Source organism: Hypoxylon trugodes (genome assembly GCF_022578975.1).
Source record: "Hypoxylon trugodes strain CBS 135444 unplaced genomic scaffold F4822scaffold_12, whole genome shotgun sequence".
Lineage (NCBI taxonomy): Eukaryota > Fungi > Ascomycota > Sordariomycetes > Xylariales > Hypoxylaceae > Hypoxylon > Hypoxylon trugodes.
The window spans coordinates 93,405-117,991 of record NW_026250027.1 but is presented as its reverse complement, the minus strand read 5'-3'; the positions used below and the strand labels follow the sequence as shown (position 1 = coordinate 117,991).

The window sequence follows — 24,587 nt, the reverse complement described above, 5'->3', positions numbered from 1 at the left end:
GTATTAACGGGATAGCGGGGCTTATAAATTATATGTGGTATATGAATATAAAATGCAACTAAATCCATGTTACACTAGACCCACCCGCTCGCGTGCCCCTGCTTATCCGCAACCTAGGAAGCTGCAAGTCCAGTCGCATCGCGTTTCCGCCGTCTTGGTACTTTCAATGTTCCTTCCTCGAATTATAATTTGACACAACGTCATCTCAACCGTGCTCCTACCTTATTTCCGTCTACTCCAAACTTAACATCTTCAATTCCTTCTTACAGCTACGGCCGGATTGATTTCGAAATTGAAGAATAAGAGAAAAAAAACCGAAGATGGACTTCGCACCCTACCAATCCTCCCCACCAGAGCACAACCGTCCCTTCTCACCACCCCGATCGACCGTCACCTCGCCGCGCGCCTCCTTCGATAACCGACAACAGCAGCAACGAGGTGGCTTTGCTTCACCACCGCCGTTACAACATCCGCAACCACAACGCTCTTGGCAGCCTGCGATCCCCGGTGCTGCGTCCGCGGGTGGGTATGCGGCGGAGGGCGGTGCGTACGTGAGCGAGTTCGATACGAGTTTGGGCATACGGCTGGATTATGAGGCGTGTCTGGCGTATTTGGCGTTCCCGCCGCTCGGCGCGATTATATTGTTGATTTTGGAGAGGAAGAGTGATTTCGTTAGGTAGGTTGAAAAATGTTTTGTGTTTGGGGATTGGAATTAGCAAGGGAGAGAATTTAAAAATATTTTATGGGCAGCTAGGATCATTGGTTCTCCGTAGGGGGGTTTGACAGGAACTAACATGTCTTTGCAGATTCCACGCCTGGCAATCGAGTCTCCTATTCACCGTCATCTTCATCATACATCTAATCTTCTCGTGGTCGACGTTCTTGAGTTGGGTCATCTTTATCGCCGATTTGGGTCTTATGATATGGTTAGCTCTACGCGCATATCGAGATGCAGATACACTGGACCGGTAAGAAGCTTGATGTCCCATTCTTTGAAAACATAGACTAACATTCAACAGATTCGAAGTTCCTATCTTCGGTCAAATAGCAACTCGAATACTGGACGACGAATAGAGCGCGCGAAGTTTCCTGTGATTCGAATTGTGTGATGAACGGCGGATGAGGATTTTATTTCACTGTATCGTATAGATCAATGTTGCTGATGTACATATACCCAAGACGCCCGAGATTGGCTTCTATTCTAATACCAACTAATAGTATCTAACCACCCTTACGTCCCAAGATTTGTGACTCCTCTGCTCGAAATGATATAGGCGGTTCGGCTTGCTCATTTGATTAGTGTGTTAGACGGCCGGGGCTACTAGGGGCAGGGACTGATCTCCAATATTTTAGAAGTTCACTACTTGAAATTGTGGATTCAGACAATCTAGGCTCAGTCGGTGATAGCCCTTGGCTTGATGTGATCTGAGGGACTCGTCTGCATAGGTACGCATGGCAGAGCTATTCGTCATTTTATGATAAGTTCAAGTGTTGTTGGAGATCAACGATGCGTCCCACAAGCCTATTTTTTTGGAGAATTTCTTATATTTAGTGGGGTGATGTCTAGAGTTAAGGCGGAGCCTCATGGTCGGGTTAGTAAGACGGAGGATTCTCGATCGTGAAACAATACATACGGTAAGTGTTGCGTTTCTATACCGAATAATACCTAGGTAGGCAAGGATTCCTCGACAGGGTACGCCATTGTTCTTGACAGTCTTACCATCAACTTTCTACCTATCGAGAGGAATTAATAGCCCGCTGGCGTTGATCTGGCTGGGTCTTTCGAGGCGATACAATATCCACTGGATACGAGCCATTCAAGCTGCTCGTTTAGTTAGTGACCTAGCGGCGTGGCACGTCAATAGCCGCCGCCATTAGCAGTAGATGACTGGGAGCGCTTGTTTCAGGCGGGTACGGGCTAGTCCGAGAACACTCGTGAATCAGCACTTTTTGCAAGGGACTAATGTATACGTCGTATAAAAATACCTGAGCTGAAGAATTTAGGGTCCTACATCATGGCACGTTAAAGATTCCTTCATGCAGCTAAGTACCAACAGGCCTGATAGTAGCCAATCAGAATCTGTGTAATATTGGCATTATATCGTTTTAGGAAGCTGTTGCAAGGTTTAAAAGTTACTTTAGCCAATGAGATTCGCGATGTGACAGTGCAGCTTAACCTTTAAGGGGTAATGGTATAGAAAAGATTCCACTTCTTTTTGTTCCTTGAGAATCTTCTGTTGTATTCTTCTGGAAGTATAGAATCCCCTTGGTAATAGTTATGTTTTATATGGCACTGACTCGCCCATTTGAATGCCAAGATTCTCTCATTTCACACCCCTGAAAAGCACTTGCTTCATACGACATAAATCTCACCAATGGCACGCTTGGCATCGCGTCGGGCGTCAATGGTAGTGCTTGAGGTTAGCAAAATTCAACAAGTTCCCAAGTCACTTACTTAGGTAGAATATCGAGAATCGAGTAGAAGAGATCGTAGAAAATGTTAGGGGATCATTTAGAATTAAATGTAATGTAATCGATCCTTTCCAGGATATTGTAACATATGATGCTGGTTGGCAGTTGTGGAAGGGTAGGGGAGATCTGCAAAGGAGCGGCGTAGAAAATCACGAACATATTGCCCTATAACCCATGCTATCTAGGACTTTACCTTATGTAAAGGGTTCATTAGCCCGGTTTTCACATTCAGCCGCCCATCCTAAGGGTGCTTACTCGATGTCTAACACATGGCAGGTTAGAAATCCATCTCTCCTTTGTAATTTATGTAATTATCTTCGTTCTTTACATCCCCTCTCCGCTACTCGGTAGTGAGAGACTCGTCGCTATGGCTAGCACAGGCTATCAACATATTATGCCTGAGCAGGCGGGACTTGAAGTTGTACCTCACGATTATGGAATGCAAGTAGCGCCACAAGATTATCTGATTCCCGTCACGACTGAGCAAGAATACAAGGCGGCACAACATGATCTCCCGATTCCAGTTGCGGGTGGACAAGAATACAAGGGAGCACCGTTTATACCCACACCAGCAAACGAGGGTCATTCCCCAGTTCGGAGGAACCTCAAGACGATAATAATTGTCGCGGTCGTTTCTGTTCTAGTAATTATTGGAGTTGTAGTTGGTGCTGTTGTGGGAACCCAAAAGAGTCGGTCATCGTTGTCGCCATCGCCTACGACAACGGGTTCTAGGTAAACTTTATACGCGTCGATCCTATGTACGGGCTTCAATTGCTGACAATTCAAAGTGACCAAGGTGATTCCTCGGAGGGCGGTGGAGATCCGGGAGTCTCTGAAGCTCAGATGACAGGCAGCCCAACGAGCGTGGCAGCGGGTCTAGCGCCGACAGCGATCTCATGGGGTTATCCTCATTTAGAAATATTCGCTTTGACAAATAACGATACATATTCCGTCTACCGTAAATACCGAAATATCACCGCCGAATCCGATACCGATTTCGTTCCAACGGGGAATACCGAGATGGAACTCGTAGGTGGAGGAATCGACACCAACACCACGCCGTCCATCGCTATAAACTGGTATATACCAGATGGAGGGCAGAACCGAACCGAACTTTACATCAACGGGAAAACCTTCGCTTATCGAAAAAGTCACACTACCAATGAGACCTGGGATCAACCCGAACCGAATGTGTGGGATAATTACCCACGTACCCAGTTCGTCAGTGCTCCCACTGCCGTACAGTACGATCCGTCGTACCAGGCCTTGAAGGTTTTCTATCTGGGCTCGGGGGATGCGGGACTCACGACTTTCTACTTTCAAGTTCATAATGGGGAACCGTGGTCCGACGAAATAAAAATAACATCGCCTGACTTACAGCCAATGGCTCCTGCGGTCGTCGCGTGGAATGGTGATGACACGAGGTTAGATATCTTCGCCGTGTCGAGAGCAAACAGCCACTTATTACACTCCTCGTACGTTTCCGAGACGGCGGAATGGACCGATTACGAAGATCTACACGGTTTCGTTACAACACCCCCGACCGCCGTATCGCGTACTCCGGGAATCTTAGATGTATTCGCTCGCGGTGCTGACGCGGGGCTCTGGCATCTTTCATACGACGATGGGAGCGAAAAGTGGACGAATTGGACTCGAATCAGCGGGGATACAAAGATAAAGGGCCAGCCGCATGCGATTAGTATCAGTTCGGATAGTTTCGACGTGTTGGCTTGGGGAAATGATAATAATATCCTGCATAAGCGGTACAATAGCACCGCTAAAAGCTGGACTCCGGATAGCGGTTTCACGGTCTTGAAAAGCGATCCGATTCGAGGACCCCCGAGCGCTGTGAGCGACGGACGTAATCTGCATGTTTTTGCGTACACGATGAATAATGAGTTAATTTGGAAGACATTTGATCCGTTGGATGTTGCGGGGTCGGATGCTGATGCGTCTACATTGGCAAATGTGCCTTTTGTTTAAGGACGTAGGTGGCTTGGAAAGAAAATCAGGGGGCTGGGATCTGCATTAGAAAGTACACACCCAGAAGGACGTCCACTAATATTTATAAAGTATTCCATCTCAGAGATGAGGCCTTAGCTGATGGTCTTGGGGTATACCAAGATATGGTAGCACCGTATATGACAAAATCGGACGCTACTCATAAAAAGACGGATATGACCAAGATATCCCGTCCTCTCGTGAAGAAGGCTGGATTTTAATTCGGAAGGAAAGAAGACGATGATATGTTCACGTTTCAATTCGGTGGGCAGTGATTCTGCACAGCATATTAGAGGGGTTAAAGCATGATTGGCCGAATCTAAGACATGGACGCGTAAGTGAGCATATTTGCTTTTACGATGTAGTCTGATAATGTACAATAAATATATTGATTTATTAATCGGGTGCAGTTCAATTTGAGGGATAAGATTAAAGAAAGAAAACAATCTAAAATCTAAAGCGTCGCAGTCGTTCTCGCTCTTTAATAGATGGGGCGCTCGTTGCAACCTTCCAATGTCATGGATATCTATGAGTTAAACTTAATTCTTGAATGGTACTGGAAGGGGCATTCTGGTCCTGCCCTTTAAAAAGGAAATCTATTACCTTTTAAGGTTTAGATTATTTCTTTCTTCTACAACATCATTATCCATTTAAATTCGAACAATACCTACATACCTAGTAAACAGTCACCTCTCTTGAACACCTAGGTACCTACCTGGTATTCTTTTTAAGAACAACCTTGGAAACTTCTCGCTCCTGGCCAACTGGCAATAATTCTTCCCAGCACAACCTTCATCACCACCTGCGTACTTCATTTCCCATATGCCCGAAGCCACTCTGGTCCCTTTCGTAGGGTATGGATAGCAGAGAGCGAGAATCTTGCGGTCGTCACCAATACTTGGACACCCGGGATTTGGAGGCCAAGCTTCTGCAATTGTGGAATAAGATGATTTAGGACACTGAAGTACTCCTCCGACACGCACAAATCTAGCCTATCAATCAGGATCAAGATAGCTCGATCTTGAAATTCAGGGGTAGCCCTAATAAGCAAGAGGATATCCTCCAGCAATTTCCATGCTAAGCTCCCTGAATCGGAACCTGTCTCCGTCCCAATTTCACTGAAGCGGTTTCGGGAGAGCTGACCTGGATTTTTCACAGCAATCAACGCATGAGTCTCCAGTAATTGCGCCACCAGGTTCTTAATGAGGATGGTGGGGGAGTACCGCCGGCCCTCACCTCGCTTGCAAAATGCATATACCACATTGAAATTCTCAAGTCGCTTAGAATAAGAGACAAGATCGACGCAGAAAGACGACACCCAGGATACATTACGCCGACCTAAATCCCCCGCAATCCAAATCAGAGTACGAATCTCTTTGGGTGAATTTGAATAGCGTGTGCTAGGAGTTGCGAGCTTGTATAGATGCCTCGGCCAGCGATCCTTTGGCGACAAGAAAATTCTCTCTCTATCATTGAACGCTGACTCCTTGGAGGGATTACACGGCTCATCAATAATCACAGACAGCATATCCTGGACATGTAGCATAACCTGAAAAAGCGAATGATCATAAATCGTGCGGAGTTGTTGGCTCATACCAGGAGTCAGCGATTGATTTAACAAATTCAGCTCTGTCGGCCCCAAAGTTGTCAGCCGCTATTCATTCCATGATCGAAAGCTCTTGGGTACTCACGTTGGGCGATGACCCCCATATTATCTCCAATATTAACGATTTTATCACGAGACGAGAGGCTAATCATCAAATGAGCCAATCTCGCTGCTTCAGTCACTTCGCTATAGTCCTTTCTGATAGTCTCAAGGATATTGTCGATTTTGTCGTTTCCCCCTCCCAGAAACCTAATCATCTTTGCTGCAGCTGTTAGTTACTCCTAATTTTAGTGCGCGGAACAAGCAACCATACAGAGCGTCCCGTACTTCATATATGAGCCGGAAGCAGCGATAAACGCTACTATGGAGACGAAGAGCTTATTGGTAGCTTTCCATATTGCAACAGACTTGACATTATCCTGAAGGGCTCTCATCTCCTGTCCGTAACCATCTATCTTCTCGAACATGGCTACTATTCGCTCGGTAAGTTCCCCGGCGCTCTCATATACCTTCGTTTAGTCTAGTTAATCAACCCGTTCATAGATTGCAACTACGTTCTAGGATAGGCATAACGTACCGTAATGAATAGCATGATAGCTTTCACCGCGACCTCGTAGTGTGTCTGGAAGGTGAGCTCTTTAGCGACGAGTATCGTTGCATCCAAGGTCCTCATAGCACCATACAACACCTTCAACACGAATTCGAATGTGTTCCTAATAGGTGGAACCAACGCATCGCAGATATCATAGACCTTTTTAGAAATGAGACCGCGCTTCTGATACTTCTCCATCCGTTTGTCTTCAGCTTGGCTGGCTTGCCTTTCAACCTCCTCCTTTTCTTCCTTTTCTTTTTGTTTAGATTTCTCTAGGTAAGCCTTCAACATGTCGAGATTCTTCTTTCGACCTTCGCTATCATTGGAAGCGAGAGGCTTGTTGGTGCATTCAATTAATTTTATCAGATCGGCGTCACTTCGCCGGTCTGGAATTTCGATCTCGATCTTCGAGACGTATAAACTGAGCGAGGACAATTCCCTGTCTAGTCTTAGTATAGTTCGAATGGGCGGATGATTGTCGTCATGATACTGACGTACTACTCTCTAGCTCAATGTCGTCGAACCATTTCCGCCGTCCTTCCTCGAGGTCCACTAATTCTGCCACATTTTCGTTCACGCGTTCCGTCGAATCATCGTTTAGATCTTCTACCACACCTTCATCTTTATCTGCATCACTTTTCGGATCTTCATACGCGTCTTTCGTCACGTCTTTGTTCGCCCGCCCTTTCGACCTGCTGGTCCTTAAGCTGTCCAACTTTCGAATGACACTAGAAAGTCGATCCATCTCATTAATGGTCTTTTTACTGACACGACAATGATACAACTGATAGCAGCTTGTGGAGTGAGTGACCACGGATATAAGTACCTATGTTGCCAGGGGATACACGAAATAATTGCCATGCATTAACAATAACGGCCCAACGCCTACCTAGGTACAGTTAAATACGATAGCTCATTTCTACCTAAATTTTAATAAGGCGACTCGCAAAGTGCCATTACAACCCTATGTAGGCCTAGCCAATATTTAATAGGTGCCGAGACGCATGATGATGTTGTCCGCGACCATTCTAGAATTACACAGCCTCACGCATCTATATCATTAACTTGGCCATTATTCTATATTAAAACTTAGAAATCCCTATTTCCAAACAGTGCTACTCCGAGTACCGTTATAACTCACCTAGCTAGCATGATCAGATAGCACTGATTTTGCCGACGTATCCCAATACAAGATAGATAAAACGGGCTACAACGCCATAACCCGAACCACCTGCATACACAAATTTGTCACATTCGCCGCTCGTCACCCTCCCCCAAACAAACCATAGATTCCAGCTAAGACAAAACGACAAGTCCGCGCCCCAGTATCGAGGATTCAATCAAGAGGATTGAGGTTTTAGAGCAAGCACGCCACGCTACAGGGGTTCAAGAAGTTGACAAATCGTCCTCACCACAAAGAGAGTCTCAGCAAAGCAATAACGAGCATGCCGAAGTAGACCCCCTAAATGAATACATCAAGTTCCGTAAAGAGATAGTAAGGAATTAGAAGTATGTATGGGTACCCGATGATGAGTTGGACCCAGTAACCGAAGTGTCGCGTTCAGAGGAGCGATTCTGCTACAAAACACATCGCGACGAGAAGAATTCATTTACGGTGTCTCAACGTGCCGCTTTGTATGAAATTCTGTCCGAAATTTTCCCGCCTAATCGTGGAAACCATGTCAGACACCTTAAAGATCGACTCGAATTCATTGGCGTGTACTCACTTCTCAAGTGCCTAAGTAAGCTTGAGGAATGGGCGAAGAAAGGGATAGGCGAGGATATGCAAACCGAACCAAATTTTTTAGGTGAGCTTTATCATCGGAAGCCCGACCTAATGCGTGTTAAGGAACGCCAATACAAGCTTCTTGAGGAGAAAAAGATCGATCACGAAGGATTGAGAAGCCTATTCGACGAAGACCAGTTGGTGGTGTTCCGCGAGCTACGGGACGAGTGGGTCGTTGCCCGGGTGCGTTTCTTTAGAGGGCTAACGTTATCCCGGGAGAGTAGTACCGAAACGGTGAATTTGGAATGTGAAGCCATTGAATTTGACGGCAAAAGTTTTAGATGTCGCGTGCACCAGCCGAGAGTCGCAAAATTCACGGGCACCAAGAACATTACAGAACTGGAGGTATACCCGTTATCCTACCATTCCGACCGACTGGAACTCATTAGGGGATCGATCGAATCGGGGAGGTGGCGCCAGTTATGTAACCAGCTAGTAACTCAAGATGGAACCCGACGACCTGCAGCGACAGTCATGCAGTATGTTGGATATTGCGAGATGTCTGGGATGCGGGTTGAAAGAAGAGGCATTGAAGAAGGTAGAAATGAAATTGACACTGGAAGAGAAGTATGTACCTTCTTCCCCAATAAGTTAATGTCCTTTCAATATAGCTAAGCCTAGAATCTAGATATCAGGCAGAGTCATAGTAGACCCTACAAAGTTTCCTGCCCGGAAGATATTGTTTACGAAGCATAACGTCGACCCTTTCGCCCCCACCGGAAAGCCCGAAGGCGACCCTCTAGAAAATGACCCTTTGCTTCTATGCCCTACAAAGGTTCTCGTATATAGCCTTAGCGATAACGCTTGGTATTACGTCGCGATGCGCAAACTAGAGAACCCCACCTGGGTCGACAATGCTTGGAAGCGCCTAGTCAAGCCTGGCTCGAAGTTCGCCGACAAATCTATTGAACGTATTAGGCTTCTCGCAAAAGCCCATGCGGATATCGATAGATCGAGACAGATGGACGGGAGTTTTGATAATTTTCGAGGAAAGGGGAAAGGGTTGACCTTTCTATTGCATGGACCCCCCGGGGTTGGCAAAACGATGCTGGCGGAATGTCTCCGAGGAGCACGAGAGGCCGCTATACAGACTTAAATTGGGCATGTTTGTTGGTAGCCTATATTGGGAATCTAAAATCGAAACCATATTCCAGCAGGCACATTTCTGGGGTGCTATTCTGTTGATTGACGAGGCGGAGGCCATAATGTCTGAGCGGACACCTGAAAACATGAAGAATCTGGCGTGGGTCGCGGGTATGTTATCGGGACCAGGCAGGTATCCCTTCAAGCACTAATATGCTAACTTTGCTGCGTAGTATTTCTTCGAAAGATCGAATATTTTGAAGGCATCCTTTTCCTCACGACAAACCAAATCCACATGATAGATCCAGCTTTCATATCCCGGGTCAACCTTGGAGTAAAATTCCCAAAACTCGACGAAGAAACGCGTTTCCGGATTTGGGAAAAGATACTTAGTGATCCTGAGGTTTCCGAGGCGGCTTCTCAGCTACTAGAGCAGAGGTCGACGTTGAGGAAATGGGCGGGAAAACCCCTGAATGGCCGGCAGAGTAGGAACGTGGTCTATTCTGCGCGACTCCTGACAGAGCCACATGGATCAAAGATCACTCGGGAAAATATTGAGGACGGTATACAAGATGCCACCGGATTCAGTAAGATAGATTTCTTTACCATCTCAAATCCTAAACGCGGGTGCCGATGAGTACCCGCATCTTGTTTAAACTCTTATTGCTCTTTAAAAGAACGAGACACTGACATTTTTTTCTATAGTGGATATGATAGAAGAAGAGATGAAAGAAACAGAGATGAACTATATGTCCCATTGGACCTGATGGAAGAAGCAGACGGGGTTATTTTCTATTCCATGTAACTCTGATGGGGTTAGGGGATCTGGTCTTTATAACTGACATTCATTAGGTACCACATCTTTAGATGTGATGATGATGAGAGGTCCTTCATGGATTAAGCCATTGTGGGTTGTCCTTGGTTGTATTCAACTAGCCACCAGCAAGAAACAGGAGGTAACAAGCCCTTAATGATGAGATAGGAATTTAAAGGTATACAATATCGTTATATCATAAGTCACATATTGGCTTAGTTGTGTCTACCTAAATAAGTAGGTGCCTCAGGTATTTAATTGGTCGTTCATCCCTCTTCGAAGGCGGTCATGCACGAACCACCAGCAAGAATAGTGTTTCTACACTGCATCTAGTTTGCTTAGCATATCTCGCACTTCCTTTCCTGCCAGCCTCTCCATATGCTCTTCTTTTTAGGGCAATTAAACCTGAAAAACTTATCCCTGTAAATCATAACGAGGAAACCTACTGCCCCAGGATTTCATTCTCCAACTACACCACACTACTCCTTTGTAGCTTCGCCTTCCCACCGACCTACTAGTCTCCTTGGTCTTTCACCACACGATTTCTACCAACACAGTCGGTACACAGTCAGATACGAAACAACTTGATCATATCGCGTATTCACCTGATCTTATCATTATGTCGACTGTCTGGAGTCGCGCGGCCCGCCGCTTCAAGACCAGACTCGACGCGCAATCTTGGCAAGAGTTCGTCTGTCCCGACCTACGGTAAGTCGCGTCCCTACTGGCTGAATTATGTAACTTCCAATTAATCGTGCTTTCTAGTTACATCCTCGCGGATGCATACAGGGGAAGTCGCCGATCTATCCACGTCACCCAGGAAGACTCGGTGTACCCCCATCACAATCGACTGCGTAAGTCAACCGTAGTGCAAATTCTTTGGTACAATTTTCTCGCGATACTAACTACGGTTACTTCTCAGCGACGGGCACCCCTCTAGCGACCGAGAAACGATCCGATTGGCGTTGGGTGTACCTTCTTTCCTCTCCGAGACATGTGAAGCGAGCTCAATCAATTAAGGTCGGATCAAAGTTGTTTTCCTAGGTGTCCTGTACTTTATCGTCGAGATTATAGGGGTTCCATCTGAACATACGGCGAATTGGGTGCGGAGTCGAACATAGGATGTCCCTAAAAACTGACCTAGACATCACGATTAACGGTAGGATGGGAGGCAAAGAGTAACACCAAATGCATTAACAGTACACCTGTCATTCAGCTTGATCTCGATGCTTGCTTGTTGATTAAAGTCTACTTCTTCTATTCCCACAGGTTCTATTGAATCGGATTAAAATATCGCGTCCGCTCAAAGGCTAGTCCCAGCTTGTGCCGCGACATCAGAAGGGGAATCAGTCTTCACCGCAGCTGACGAACTAGCCCCTGCGGTGACTCTCTCCATAAGAGATGTCATGACCGCCGGTTTCTCAACGACCCACCCATCTTCGCCAGCGGAAGCCCAGCGTATGCATTCAAGTAAGACGTCACCCCACCGTTTATGCGAAGGCAGCTGCATGAAAGCGTTGAAGGCGTGAGGTAGACCGGGGAATATATGCACCCTTGTGCGGACACTGACAATAATCTGATTAGCAAAATAATTCCCGGCCCAAAAAGATCAAGGGGATTCCTTACCCTGCATTCTTCAACTTCTGAGCATACCATAATCCCTCATCTCTAAGCGGATCCCAACCAGTAACCAGAATAGCCGTCGGTGGCATACCACGTAGATCCTTCTCATCCGCAAGCGCAGGACTCCAAGTCGGATCGGCGGGGTCGATATCGCGACCTAATAGATGAGAAAACCCCTTCACGCGCTTCATCGAGATAATAGCAGCGTCCGCGCACTGTACCACCGACGTCTTCTCCCGGTCCGCGAAGAGATGGTACGGGAACGCTTCATACTGCACCAAAGTCGGCATACCCAGGACCTGGCCCCGAATGCGACAAGTCGCGCCCGTCTCACGAACCCGCTTCAGCTCATTCTGGACTACATGCGCCGTCAGCGAAGCGCCCGCCGACAATCCCCCGATCACAAGCTGCGACGGGTCAATACTGAGTGTATTAGTATGCGCAGTAACCCACTCAAACCCATCAACAGCATCATGCCACGCAGTGAGCCCCGTGAATTGCGGCGTGTGTCGGTAACATACATGCACCACAGTAATAGACAGCGCATGCGCCATCCACGAACAATTAAACAACTCCGTATCCAACCCACCAAACACAAACCCGCCGCCATGGAAATACACATACCCCGGCAGCGTCTGCGTTCCGAGGAGAACGGGCCGGTAGCTGCGTAGGATGATGGATTGTCCGTCGCGCGTCGGTACGACGTAATCTTCCGTGTGCACGAGATGGCCTAAACCGGTTGTCTGGACTAGGGTCTTGGCGACGTTGGTCCGGAGGGTGTTGGCGTTTTCTTGTTGTTTGAGCGGTGGGAGGTGCTCGTCGGAGCGTGAGAGGAGGGTTGGGTTGGCGGTGGCGAAGGCGAGCCATTCTTTGCTCGGTTGGCCCCATTCGCTGAAGTCCATGGTGATGCTTGTGTAAGGGAGTTGGTATTATGTATACTGGATAAAGTGACAGTCGAATGAACCCTCAACCTGAGGGGGTGGGTAGGTAGATAATGCGCTTGCTTAGGACTTAAAGGCACGTAGTATGGATTAAGTAGGTAGGTCAATTGTCTTGGGATGTTTATTATATTTATCTATTTAGATGTTCAGGTAGATAATCAGACGACAATAGACTTACGTACGCTCCGTACGACATACAGCCAGCCGGGTCCGATTGGAGCCGGGTATTCGTCACCTCGGATGTAAGGCCGGAGAATAACGAGTAAGGCATTAAATATTGAAGATCCATGTGCAAGAGGTTGGTCTCTCTATATAAGTAAAACATTAGCTTGGGAATATCAGTAATTTGCTTATAGGAGATATCACCCCTCTTATCCCCTCATCAGCTTCTCAACAGCTTCTACGGACGGATTCAATTGGGGATGTTTGCTGAAGGGGCGTTTAACCCGACGGTCGGGAAACGAGGTCCTCTAACTGCACAGCTCCTTATTGGCTTCACTGCCCGTGTAGGTACTTGGCTAGGCGTATATAGGGCAGTCACCTGCGGAGTTACTATACCTACAAGATGTAAATAAAATAAATAGATACATCAGTAACCCCCACCTAGCTGTTAACGGACTTCCCAATTCAGAATCAAAAATGATCAATCAGGAAGAGGATTCAGCTCCGTGGTAAATCCACAAGGGATTAGTTAAGTAATTGATCGCCTGCATTAGTTGCTAACCGTATCGGGTCTCCGGGCTAATGGGTAGGTGGTTGGGAAAAAGCCATGGTCAACAAAGAGCCCATAACGAAGAAATCCCATCGCAAGTAAGACAAAAGACTAAAATATTATAGAATCAAAACTAGATGTAAGAGTTACAATGATTAGCGAGGTTCCAGTAGATAGATTGGCGAATGTGAGGAATCTGGGGAAGATCTCAAAGTCCACTGGAGACTTGTTCTTGGCGACGTGGCCAGTCGGAAAAGGGGTTAGATGATAGGCGTCGATGGCGTAAGTGGAAGCTAGCGTCGACAAGGGCCAATCAATAGTAGCGAAAGACAGGATTCAAAGGTCCTTGCGTGATTGATGAAGTCATTTGACGATAACTTTCTTCAACTTCAACTCCTTCACGCGATTTGACTCTTGTCTTCCCGTAACGTATCAGCTATCCCCTACTACTATGTAGGATACGAAAAGTTGATTGAAAGGTTCAATGGCCCAGGGCCAGCTAAGGAAGGATGGATTTAAATCGATTTCAGCCCCAGTCTCAATTCCAGCTGGATCCTAGCCCGTATAAAAAGCAAAGGGTTCCCCTCAGCCGACAGTGGTCCGCCACCAAGAATGCCCTGAACATACTATCCGTCGCATTCTGCGTCATCATACTAGGAATCGCAATTGAACTTTCAGTCAATCCATCTGTCCAGAGTTATATCGCAGTCTGGACCGCGCCACAAGCTGGTGTAGCTTTACTCTGGTCCGCTGGTACACTCATCACGACATACACAGCAAGACGGGATGGCCGGGATATCCACCCAGGCGCTCAAGTGGCGGTCCAGCTCATATTATGGCTCGGTTTTAGCGTTGGCGTAGGATTGACGGCTTATATTTTGAAATTCGCGCTCGAGTTCGCCGGTTTCGAAGATCGCCATGCACATCCACAGCTCCACGATTATTACTACCCTCATAACGATGGCTATGAATACTATAGCGGTTACTATATCCACTCCATGGAAGCCATAATAACATTTTTATCCCTTCTAGTGTAAGTCTAACGGGTTTTATTCATCTTCGGGTGTATATGTGTCAATAAAGGTGCTGATGTTGCGGATAGAATTGTTCACTTATCCCTTTTTGCTTGCGCCTGTGTGGAAACTATCAAGCAGAGGAGGACGAATAACATCCCATCCTTCGAGATGTCTTCGGAAAATACTGGGCACATAAAGCAGTAACTGTTCAGGCGCTAGGGATCTGCGGAATACAGAGACGAGGGAGGTTCGGCCTAATGTTGTGTGTCCAACTTCAGTGTCAGAAATGTGTTCTAGCCGCCAGCGCTGAAGAAACGAGAACAAAACGTTACATGCGCGCTAAGTCAAACAACAACCAACTAATTAAGAAAAGGGTTACTCAATTCGATCCAAAAAGCTAAAATGTAACTCATATGAAATCGATCATCGATTTAATAGTATTAAATCAGAACTCGATTCATGGTTCTCGCGTTCTCTGTAACTCCAAGTATGATTATGGATGCACATGAAGATGTGAGTGAATTCGAGGCGGGCGTGGTTTGGAAATCGTAGAAGAGACCTGATGATCCTAGTATCGCATGGGAAACTCGTTACAAGTCGTAAAGCACTTTTGTGTTGAAGCGGCGCTTCCATACCCCTATTCTATCCCGTATTAGCGCTAGCTAAGTATAGGTTCGTTGCGCATCCGAAAACCCAACCTAGAGATGATTGCCGTCTTTAGTGTTGTATTTGCGATCCAATTACGGGACCTTTTAGTTTCTATTTATCTATTATCCCCTGAATTGTGGCGGACTTCGGTGGAGAGAAATGCAGCGAAAGTAGCGAAGTAACCAAACTTGACACTTAAAAAAAACGTAACGAGGTGATTGTATCTACAATACGAAACTTTGAATCGTGGAGATGAAAATATTCATAATCAGGAGGTGGCTTGTATCCTAGGAATAGCGAGTTGTATGTCATATTACTAGACCGTCTCGACCTCTTTGATAGCCAATTAGCAAAACTAGTACCCGAATCCGCTTCGTATTCCAATTAAATGGGATTGTGGACTAAAGGTGGGTAGATTGAGATATTTTGGATGTAAAACACGTCGAGGCGTCAGCTCATACAACTGGGCAAGGCCTGTTCCCTCCGCTCAAAGGAAGGCTAGCAATGGCTTAACAAGTATCGGAATTCGGAATTATAAGAACATGTCGGCTTCAGATTGGTATCAAAAAGTGTCTAAACAACCCTGAGATAGTTTACCTAGGTATACGTTGAAGCTCCAGATCTGAGCCTAGAGAGCATATCCAATTTTATTATGAAGAGCAGACGAAAAGCAGAAGAAGCATACGAAAAGAAGCTACCTACGATGGCCTCATTCTCATAAAATCTGATAAATCACCTAGGTAGAAATTTCTTGTTCGAATTTAATGAAGGGCGACAATAGTTGCACTACGGTAGAAATTCTATATACTTGTACATAGGTGGCTACTTAGGTATTGTCAAAATCTTTAGGGCCTATGCCGCTAATATCGGGCCTGTTTGCTTTTCCATCTTCTTCCGCCAATGTTTAAGCCATTATATTCTAAAGTTCCTCTAGCATGATTCCACCCTCCTCACATTGTGGCGGTGGCAGCCGTACTGGGAGGAGTCCTTCACGAATACGCAGATATCTTGAAGCGAGTTGAATTGGCCGGCTTGACACCATATTCATCAATGCATGTTTTAATTGTAGTAAATTCCCTATCTTTCGAGGCCAAGAAGGGCGAGACACCAAGCGGCTGTACTAATCTCTCCGACTATTATCAACGTCACGATGACATGCCGTGGAAATGAAGGGTTCATCACATTATCCAATGTGTATCAGTTAGAATTTAACCAGCCTAGGAACTTTGCGGACCGATTTGACGTCAAAGAGATAATTAACATGCTGCTTGGTGTATTGGAAATATCTAGGATTACTGGAGTGGTGTAGATAGGGAGGGTTAAAAAGCTTTGATTTATGTTCAGGGATGACGTGTGCGATTAACGACGACGGGAATACTCTGGAGAAAATCCGCTATGTGCCAATATCGGTTTTGAAACTTGAAATATAACCCTAGGTAAATCTAGTTGACCGCGGGATTTCCGTTCTGATCCTGGCTGCCTTCGAAGTGAACGTTCCCACGTGAGATTTGCCCTAGAAGCGGCTCGGCGGGCCGTCTCTCCATAATTGCCCGGTCAGTATCGTCAGTTTATCATAGGGGGGTTTCAGGCTTTTGGCTGATGTCTACTACTTTCAAAGACAGAAAGTATGATGTAAAAGGTCGAATAGAAGACTCTCGTGGATTAGCAGGTGAACGTGTATTCCACCTTTTGGAAGATACGGGTAGGCTCTGGGCCGTATTCGCTAGCCGCCCCCAGGGGTGGGTTGTCTGGTGTTGAGATGCACGACATGAAAGAGCCTAATGGGTAGGTGTATATCAGCCAAAACCTAGTAATAAGACTTTAAGTGAAGATGCTGCACTTCTTAGTGGATCTTGATCTTCTGTGCTGTCACATCGATGTTGACGTATTGATGGTCGGTATCGTTCGTGGTTGAGCACCCTTCTTTGCTGCAGAAAGGATCGCTAAGCTTCGCTTAGAGGTACGAAGCCGCCGATTTTTTAGGGGACAGAAGAGAAGATGCGCCGTTCTCGGCCCCGGGATGATACCCTATAGGAACTGGATAAGAAGAGAGATGGTATTAACGAAATTGCGTCATGCACTTGGTTCACGTTGATATGGATCTTCAGAGAGACGTGCGCTAGAATTACAAATTGCAGAATTTTCTTTGGAGAGAGAAGACCTAATTGACCCCCAAGATGAGTATTATACCTACCTACCTAGCTAGGTACTTGAGGTCATCCTATGAGTTCTATGGGTAGGTACCTATAAGTATAGCCAAAACAGGGATACCGGGATTGGCACGAGCCTTACCTACATACGTAGACCTGAGCCTCTCCATTGGTTATACGTACGGATGAACTATAGTTCTTCGCAGCTTTCTATCCATTTCTATGTCTCCTAACTTACTTTCTTACTTTTTTTTTCCTCCCGTTTTTCTATTTTCTTTTTCGTAAAAATTGTACGGCCAATAATGTTCGAGACAAAACTTGGGCATCAAAAAAAAGGAGGTTTTCACGATGCTACCGTGGGAGGTATAGGGGACCCACGGGTCTCTTTGCGGTTGCAGTCTGAATAAGCTATGCATAGTTTTAGAACTCGATACCCGAGGGTGGAAAATCCGCCGGCTAGATCCAACATGGGGGGTCCATCATTTGGATCGACGTAAGTGTATCCTCAATAGTAAGGAGAAAGAAGAAAAGGTGACGTGAAGCTGGGTCCACCAGGACAACCCCGTCGAGGAGGGAAATGACCTCATGCCGAATTGTCAGCGACGGGTAAACTTGAAGATTGGGGTTAGAAAAAGAAAGTCGAGGATACGTTGAGGTACGAACAGTACTACTATCCCGTTCGTGCGAGGAGAGGCAATCCGGGTATTTGCCGAGCATCCCACGCGTGGCCAGGCCCCCCGAATAGGCGTAGCCCCTGTTGATCCGGGAGTGAAATTGAAGAATTAAAAAGAGAACGAGCCTAGAAGTTGGTAGTTCTTTGCCCTACCTACCACTTAAGAATAGTGGGCACAGTAACGGACGATTGGGATGATATGTACACCGTTATTTAAATCATAGTTCATTTAATATGTTGTCTTCAGCTCTGTATAGCTATCTATATAGCTATCTAGGTGGCTACTAGGGCTTTGGCATAAAAGGATTGGGGGACGAGGCGATATTGACGGCATGAATACTACTATAGGTACGACGGCGCAGGCATACCGGAAGCGTAAGGTGGATATGCATATCAGAGCAGGTAGGGTCTCCAGCTACTATGTAGTACCTAGGTATACGTAGCGTATGTAGCAAATATGGTATATGTTGTATGATGGCAGTGATGATGGTGGTGGTGATGGTTGGTCGATGGGTCCCAAATGCAACCCAGTTCCTGACGCGTCTTAAGTCCTTACCTAGGTAGTTAGATTTCCAACAAGGGCATGTAAGAGCATGTAAGAGAAAAGAGAAGGACAAGTTCTATTTATTGTGAGAGGAGGATTTTTCAACTCAACATAAGCACGTTTGTTGGTGATGGTTGTGTAGTATCTAGATTGAAAAAAGATTAGAATCCTCCGGTCTTGTTTTCTAATAAAGGAGTGTTCGTTCGTAACCCCCCTTTTATTACATAAAAAAAGGCGCCTAGGTTGTCTAGGTTTAACCTTTCAACGTTGCTATTTTTACGCACTGATGCCTACCTCATATGAATTTTCTTACTAAATGAGGGTTGTACTCATAAGTACATCGATGTTAGTTAATTCGTACATCATAAATAATATAACATAGATATGTACAAGTAGATGTACACATAAATATACATACGACAATACATTTACATTTATGCTGCATGTGATATGCATACTATGATGTATCAATTCCAGGTACATCGGACCTAATAATTCGATCAGAAAAACCATTAATCTGCTCGTTCTTATCAGTCAAATCGTTTTTTTCCCTCTCGATGTCAATCACCAAGTCCTCGGCCCTTCTTCATAATTCTCTTGTCCTAGGTGCATAGTATGTGCATGGCACATCTGCATTGGCCCTATAATCCTGGTTGATCAAGGTAGGAGGAAAAAACAGGCTGTGCGTGGAAGAGGGAATCGAACATGGGAGAAGAAAAAGAATTATGAGAAAAAAAATTTGATGGCTTTTTTTTCGAATCCCACGTACTTTCCGCCGAAGTTGGGTACATTACCTCACCTGAGGTGCGTAACACTACTAAGGCACAGAATTCGGAAAGTCACAATCGCTTTTTTTTTTTTTTTTTTTCTCCTCTTCCTTTGCACAGACGCGTCTTTAGATCTTTTGGTCCGGATCATTGGAGGGTGTGTGGATGCCCTAGGTCTCACCGAGCTTCCTTTCCAGTCTATTGACGCCGTCAAAGTCCTTAAAATTGCCTTGTTCATATATTCCTAACTAAGCTTCCTACCTATGCTTACAAGCAATCATACCTTATACCTACCTACCTACCTATATCCAAGAGAGAAAGCGAAAGAAACAAGAAATAATAATAACAACCCAGCAGATCCCCTTCCCCCTAAGCAGGTTTATCATCCCGTAGGCTACCTAGGTAGGTACATTATTTATGCTCTCTTCTTGTTTCCTTTTTCAATACCCACTTCGGCATCGTTTTCTCCTTCGTCTTCTTTTACTGCCTCATACCTAAATATCGTATCGACCGTAGGTACTGTACGTACATGTATTTTAATCATGTCAGACTTGGTCAGCATGCATGTGGTTATTAGGGCTAGTTCCAGGGATCGAGCGAGCTATCAATCTGCATGGCCAACAATAACAGCAACACCTACATATATATGTACATAACATTGAACCCCCTATATAAGTATCCAATGGGCAATTGAGGTCTTACCTAAGGTGGGCATTATACATACCTAGGTACATATATACATGGTAGTTTAGTTGAATGTGTTATTGATGGTGTTAATGATTGAGCTATTACAATCAATAGATGTACGGGTACCTACATTGTAGCTCGAATACAGTTTCGAATGGATGGCGCCAACACGGTATTTTTCTACCTAGACGCGTTGGAGAATATTGTATTTTAGGTATAGGGGAGCGTAATAGGGGGGTAATTTGGGGTATCGTTGGATGCTGTATCACTAATGAGAACCCTGAAATGTGTAAGTGATTAAAATAAATACTTTCCCACGCATGTGTACAATTTAATTCCGCACAGTGTGACCATACAGTATACGTACCTCGCTAGCGTTAGTCTATTTTATACTTTTTTTTTCTTTCTTTACTGCAGGACGGACCGCCAAAAGCAGCCTCAAGGCTACATCCAGGGATCCTAGCTGCGTACATATGTACCCTTGCTTACCTTTGCCTAGGTACCTAGTTCTCCAATCTTTTTTTTCAAGTTCCCCCTGGGTGAATTTTTTTTTTCTCTTTCTTTGCAAGACCGAACCACTAAGACGAAAAGAGCAAGGAGTGGCCTCTTTACGGAGAAAACGCAACAAATGCGCCGACGACTTAAGCTAACTGGAATCTCGGCCCAGGGTCGCGTCGAAACACCTCAAACATCGCACCACTTGCAGCACACACTTTCATCCCGTTCCTACACTAGCAAGTTCCTACTGCTGCCGTTGCCGCGCCCTGCCCTGCTCTGCCCTGCTGCTGCTGCAGTTGCTGCCTTTCCCTTCCCTGACTGAACCCTCTTCCTTTCTTTTCTCTTACCCTCTTGCGTGTTGTTGTGTACTGTACTGTAGTGTTGTGTTCGTGTGGTGCTGAACCCCCCACCCCCCTACTCTGGGATCTGATCCCCTTGTTCCCTCTCGTCTCGGCTACGCATGAGGCACGTACATACATACACTACATACGCTACGTACATACGTATATACACATCATCATACCTATCTACACACCTATCTACCTACCTACCTTTACCTGCCTACCTACTTAAATACGTACCATATATACATACATACAGTACAACAAGGTCGGCAAGGGTAGGGGGGTGAGGTAGATAGATAGGTAGGTAAAGTAGAGAGGTAAGTGACCAGGCAAGGTAGCTACATCGTAGCTAGCTAGCTGGCCTGCTGGCTACTACTGCTGCTGCTACTACTGCTTCTGGCTGGCCACGCCCACCGTTCGAGACGCTGGACCAGAACCAGACAGGTCCCGTCCCCCCCGTCCCCGTCCGTCCCAATCCACGCCTCCCCGTCCCCTGCCAGCCCTAGGTCGGGTTTCGTGACTTGGCCCCCCTTACGCAGCAGCGTGGAATCGGCTTGCCCCTGCTCAGATCGCGCCCCCATAAAAAATTGCAAATTAAAATCAAATCAAATGGCAGAGGCACAACAGGAACAGCCACAGGCTCATCAACCTCAGCCTGAACCCGTCTTTGCCGCCGCTGAAGAACTAGCCTATGCCCTCCCACATCAATCGCGGGCCAAGTCTCCATTATCACAAGCTACGCAAGAGCAGGAAATCCAACAACAAGGGGCGCAGGGGCAGGTACAGGTACAGGTAGAGCCACAGTTAGAACCAGATGTTAGCGCCTTCGATCACGATCAAGATCACGCACACCTACACCAACACCCACACCCACGCGCACGATCTCCCGATTTACAATCCCCAAATAATGCAACTACGACAGGAGTAGTAGTCGCCAACGCGCAGGAGCAGGAGTGGGCACAAGAACAGGAACAAGAGCAGGTACAAACACAAACACAAAAACAGACACAGGAACAGAAACAGGGGCGGCCCCAACTTCCCTCGAATCATCTCAACGCTGTCAACCAGAATTCGACCTCGACTTCGGCCTCAACGCCAACGCCAGCCTCGCCCGTATCCGTCCCTAACACGACCACCGTCGCTGCTGACCAGGCCACCCAGCCCTCGGCGACGGAGGCCACCAACGGCGCTTCGCCCGATCATCAACATTCGCAACATCACCAGCAGCAAGAAGGTACTGCGCCGACCTCGGAAGCCATGTCGAATAACCCACCTCACCATCCCCAGGGCCCGCCTCGACAATCCGCTAGCTACCCGACCTCGACAGCGTATGCGACGCCCGGCATGATCAGCGCACACTATGGATATGGCAACCCGGCGGCTCAAGGTGCCGATGTGTACAGAGCAACAGCTGGGGTTCCGAGCAATGCTATGGCGTTGCCTAGTATGCGCACTTTCGACCCGGCTCAGCAGCAGGCCCAGCAACAGCAGCACATGGCTATGGCGATGCCCGTGAATCCGGTGCCTTCAGTTCCATCGATGCCGACGCAACAACATATGTCATACTTCGGACAACAAGCTGTTCCTATGACTCCTAACAATGCATATGGCATACCTCCAGACGCTCTCAGACCACAATACGGTATACCCACTGGTGGACCAGGTAGCGTATTAGGTGGTCGACACAAGAAGGTAATTGGAAGAATGCTATCCCACTCGCAACATTTCTATTTATGTCGGCGACTAACCTTGTGATTTTATTTGTTATCGTAGGAAATCAAACGTCGAACGAAGACGGGTTGCTTGACATGCCGAAAACGACGTATAAAGGTATGTTAACATTATTATTACTATTCTTTTCTTCTCCTTTTCTATTGACGACTTACCCCGGGTAAATATTTGTTCATATGACGAATTGAGGGGAAGAGGGATGGATTTTAAGATTGATGATGAATGAACAATTACCAACTGAAGAGAGAAAGAAGATGAAGAGAAAAAGGAGTTACAATGAATAAATGAACTAAAAGATAGCCTGGGAGCTTTTGGTCAATTGCATCGATACTTCCCATTACACACCCAAACATCTCATAACACCTACTTCACCTTTTAGTTCGGGGATCAACCGCGCAGAAAAGAGCTACCCGGCGGAGCAAGCAAAAGCAAGCAAGTGCAAACAACACCGATAGCTCCAGAAAATTGGTGTCTATCAATCGCCCGGGAAGCAGCCCCGAACCCCAAAAAGGTCAAAAAAAGCAAGACCCTCCCTCCCCTAAACTTTCCATTCTTAGTTCATTCAAACCCCCCAAACTCCAACAAGCAAGCACTTGACACTTGACCTTTCATAGCTCTGAGCTTAAGCTTTGCTCGTCTATTCTTCCCCTCCATACTACTAGCTCTTACACATTTCACCCCTCTTTCTCCTTTCACCACCATTAACATCACCCCACCATTTACCATTTTCAATACACAATTCTCCCTTTCTTTACCAACATCATACCCAACATATACCAATATCCACATACCCTAAGACCCTGCATATGCAAACATTCTTTTTTTCACTTTACTATCTTTCATACCTAACCCATCGCTGTCCCAAGCAATCATTTCTATTACATCACAAAAACGAACGGTTTAGTTATTGAGTATCCAATCTAAACTTCACCTTCATAGTGCGACGAGCAGCATCCGGTCTGCAAAAACTGCCAGAAATCGAAACGCGAGTGCTTGGGATACGACCCCATCTTCAAGAACCAGCAACAACAGCACCCCACTAATATTCGACCGGCTCCTAATAATTCGTCGAGCTCCTCTTCTATACCATCGAGCCGACCTTCTGCCCCCTCCGCCCCCGTCGCTGGTAGCGCATCGGCCCAAGCCTCTTACAGCTCTACTTCACTTCCGCCGGTAATACCTAATAATACCACTCCCACTACCGCACCATATACCGGAAACCTGACAGCCGCGGGAACAGCTGCGTCGACGGTCAAAGGCGAACCTCTCGAGTATCCAGCCGCTATCGATCCTGCACTAGACCCCGTGCTGACCACTACGCGTATGTCGACCTCTTATTTCCCACCGACCAGACCTAATCCTGTTGATCACCCTTCACCATATATATTCCGTCCCGGACGTACTGGTCCTTTGTTTGTTCCCTCGCATCATTCTGTTTCGCTTCTTGCGTCGTCTTCCTCTCGGTAGCGATCGTTGGCTTACACTGGCTTTCTAGAAAGAAAGATGAAGGTCCACGAATTAGTGGGCATGAGTGGTGCCGTACCCCCGGCCCTAGACTCTCCTTTAACTAGCGAAAAGATGGCCGAAGTTAGAGATTTATATGACCAGGTTTATGCCCCTGGACTAGAGAAATTTTTCGAGACGGAATGGTATACCAGGCCTCAAGGTGTTGGCGTCTTGGTGTCGAGCTCGACCGTCAACGAGATGTTAGCGGGGTTTTTACAATCTATGGTAAAGACGGATGCCAATGATGTTGCTGGAATGCAATACTCGGCCAACCTCGAGTTTCGAGTGGTTTGGGACTTGGCCTCATTAGTATATACGACGGAGTACAAGGTCAATGTTGGAGAACATTTACCGCCGCCTGATGACGGATGTGAGGCGCGAAACCGAGTGGCA

General features: G+C 46.4%; 9 protein-coding genes across 9 annotated transcripts; 7 read left to right on the top strand and 2 right to left on the bottom strand.

The window, feature by feature from the left end:
- Window positions 1-99: 99 nt before the first annotated feature.
- F4822DRAFT_421668 (uncharacterized protein) lies at window positions 100-1,587 on the top strand. Its single transcript, XM_051459814.1, has 4 exons — window positions 100-676; window positions 807-968; window positions 1,020-1,164; window positions 1,219-1,587. Exons 1-3 carry the CDS (start codon window positions 321-323, stop codon window positions 1,072-1,074), a joined length of 573 nt encoding a protein of 190 aa, XP_051308720.1. The 5' UTR covers window positions 100-320; the 3' UTR covers window positions 1,075-1,164; window positions 1,219-1,587.
- A 924-nt stretch (window positions 1,588-2,511) lies between these two features.
- Window positions 2,512-4,895, top strand: F4822DRAFT_87440 (fucose-specific lectin). The gene is made up of 2 exons (XM_051464106.1): window positions 2,512-3,204; window positions 3,261-4,895. Exons 1-2 carry the CDS (start codon window positions 2,840-2,842, stop codon window positions 4,453-4,455), a joined length of 1,560 nt encoding a protein of 519 aa, XP_051308719.1. The 5' UTR covers window positions 2,512-2,839; the 3' UTR covers window positions 4,456-4,895.
- Window position 4,896: 1 nt separating this feature from the next.
- On the bottom strand, window positions 4,897-6,710 carry F4822DRAFT_87336 (uncharacterized protein). Its single transcript, XM_051464105.1, has 4 exons — window positions 6,657-6,710; window positions 6,393-6,588; window positions 6,165-6,336; window positions 4,897-6,102 (listed from the first exon to the last, which is right to left on the bottom strand). Exons 3-4 carry the CDS (start codon window positions 6,334-6,336, stop codon window positions 5,285-5,287), a joined length of 990 nt encoding a protein of 329 aa, XP_051308718.1. The 5' UTR covers window positions 6,393-6,588; window positions 6,657-6,710; the 3' UTR covers window positions 4,897-5,284.
- Window positions 6,711-8,508: 1,798 nt separating this feature from the next.
- Window positions 8,509-9,553, top strand: F4822DRAFT_434872 (uncharacterized protein; the record flags this gene model as incomplete). Its single annotated transcript, XM_051462087.1, has 2 exons — window positions 8,509-9,024; window positions 9,086-9,553. 2 exons carry the CDS (start codon window positions 8,509-8,511, stop codon window positions 9,551-9,553), a joined length of 984 nt encoding a protein of 327 aa, XP_051308717.1.
- Window positions 9,554-9,662: 109 nt separating this feature from the next.
- F4822DRAFT_434871 (uncharacterized protein) lies at window positions 9,663-10,307 on the top strand (the record flags this gene model as incomplete). The annotated part of the gene is made up of 3 exons (XM_051462086.1): window positions 9,663-9,711; window positions 9,774-10,127; window positions 10,246-10,307. The coding sequence occupies 3 exons, from the start codon at window positions 9,663-9,665 to the stop codon at window positions 10,305-10,307; spliced, it is 465 nt and encodes a 154-aa protein (XP_051308716.1).
- A 1,350-nt stretch (window positions 10,308-11,657) lies between these two features.
- F4822DRAFT_434869 (alpha/beta-hydrolase) lies at window positions 11,658-12,879 on the bottom strand (the record flags this gene model as incomplete). Its single annotated transcript, XM_051462085.1, has 2 exons — window positions 11,658-11,919; window positions 11,981-12,879. The coding sequence occupies 2 exons, from the start codon at window positions 12,877-12,879 to the stop codon at window positions 11,658-11,660; spliced, it is 1,161 nt and encodes a 386-aa protein (XP_051308715.1).
- An 881-nt stretch (window positions 12,880-13,760) lies between these two features.
- Window positions 13,761-14,960, top strand: F4822DRAFT_87170 (uncharacterized protein). Its single transcript, XM_051464104.1, has 2 exons — window positions 13,761-14,663; window positions 14,733-14,960. The coding sequence occupies exons 1-2, from the start codon at window positions 14,140-14,142 to the stop codon at window positions 14,848-14,850; spliced, it is 642 nt and encodes a 213-aa protein (XP_051308714.1). The 5' UTR covers window positions 13,761-14,139; the 3' UTR covers window positions 14,851-14,960.
- A 4,163-nt stretch (window positions 14,961-19,123) lies between these two features.
- On the top strand, window positions 19,124-20,439 carry F4822DRAFT_421632 (uncharacterized protein). Its single transcript, XM_051459813.1, has one exon. It carries the CDS (start codon window positions 19,692-19,694, stop codon window positions 20,082-20,084), a length of 393 nt encoding a protein of 130 aa, XP_051308713.1. The 5' UTR covers window positions 19,124-19,691; the 3' UTR covers window positions 20,085-20,439.
- Window positions 20,440-21,329: 890 nt separating this feature from the next.
- Window positions 21,330-23,021, top strand: F4822DRAFT_87027 (uncharacterized protein). The gene is made up of 2 exons (XM_051464103.1): window positions 21,330-22,649; window positions 22,731-23,021. Exons 1-2 carry the CDS (start codon window positions 21,567-21,569, stop codon window positions 22,794-22,796), a joined length of 1,149 nt encoding a protein of 382 aa, XP_051308712.1. The 5' UTR covers window positions 21,330-21,566; the 3' UTR covers window positions 22,797-23,021.
- Window positions 23,022-24,587: the final 1,566 nt, after the last annotated feature.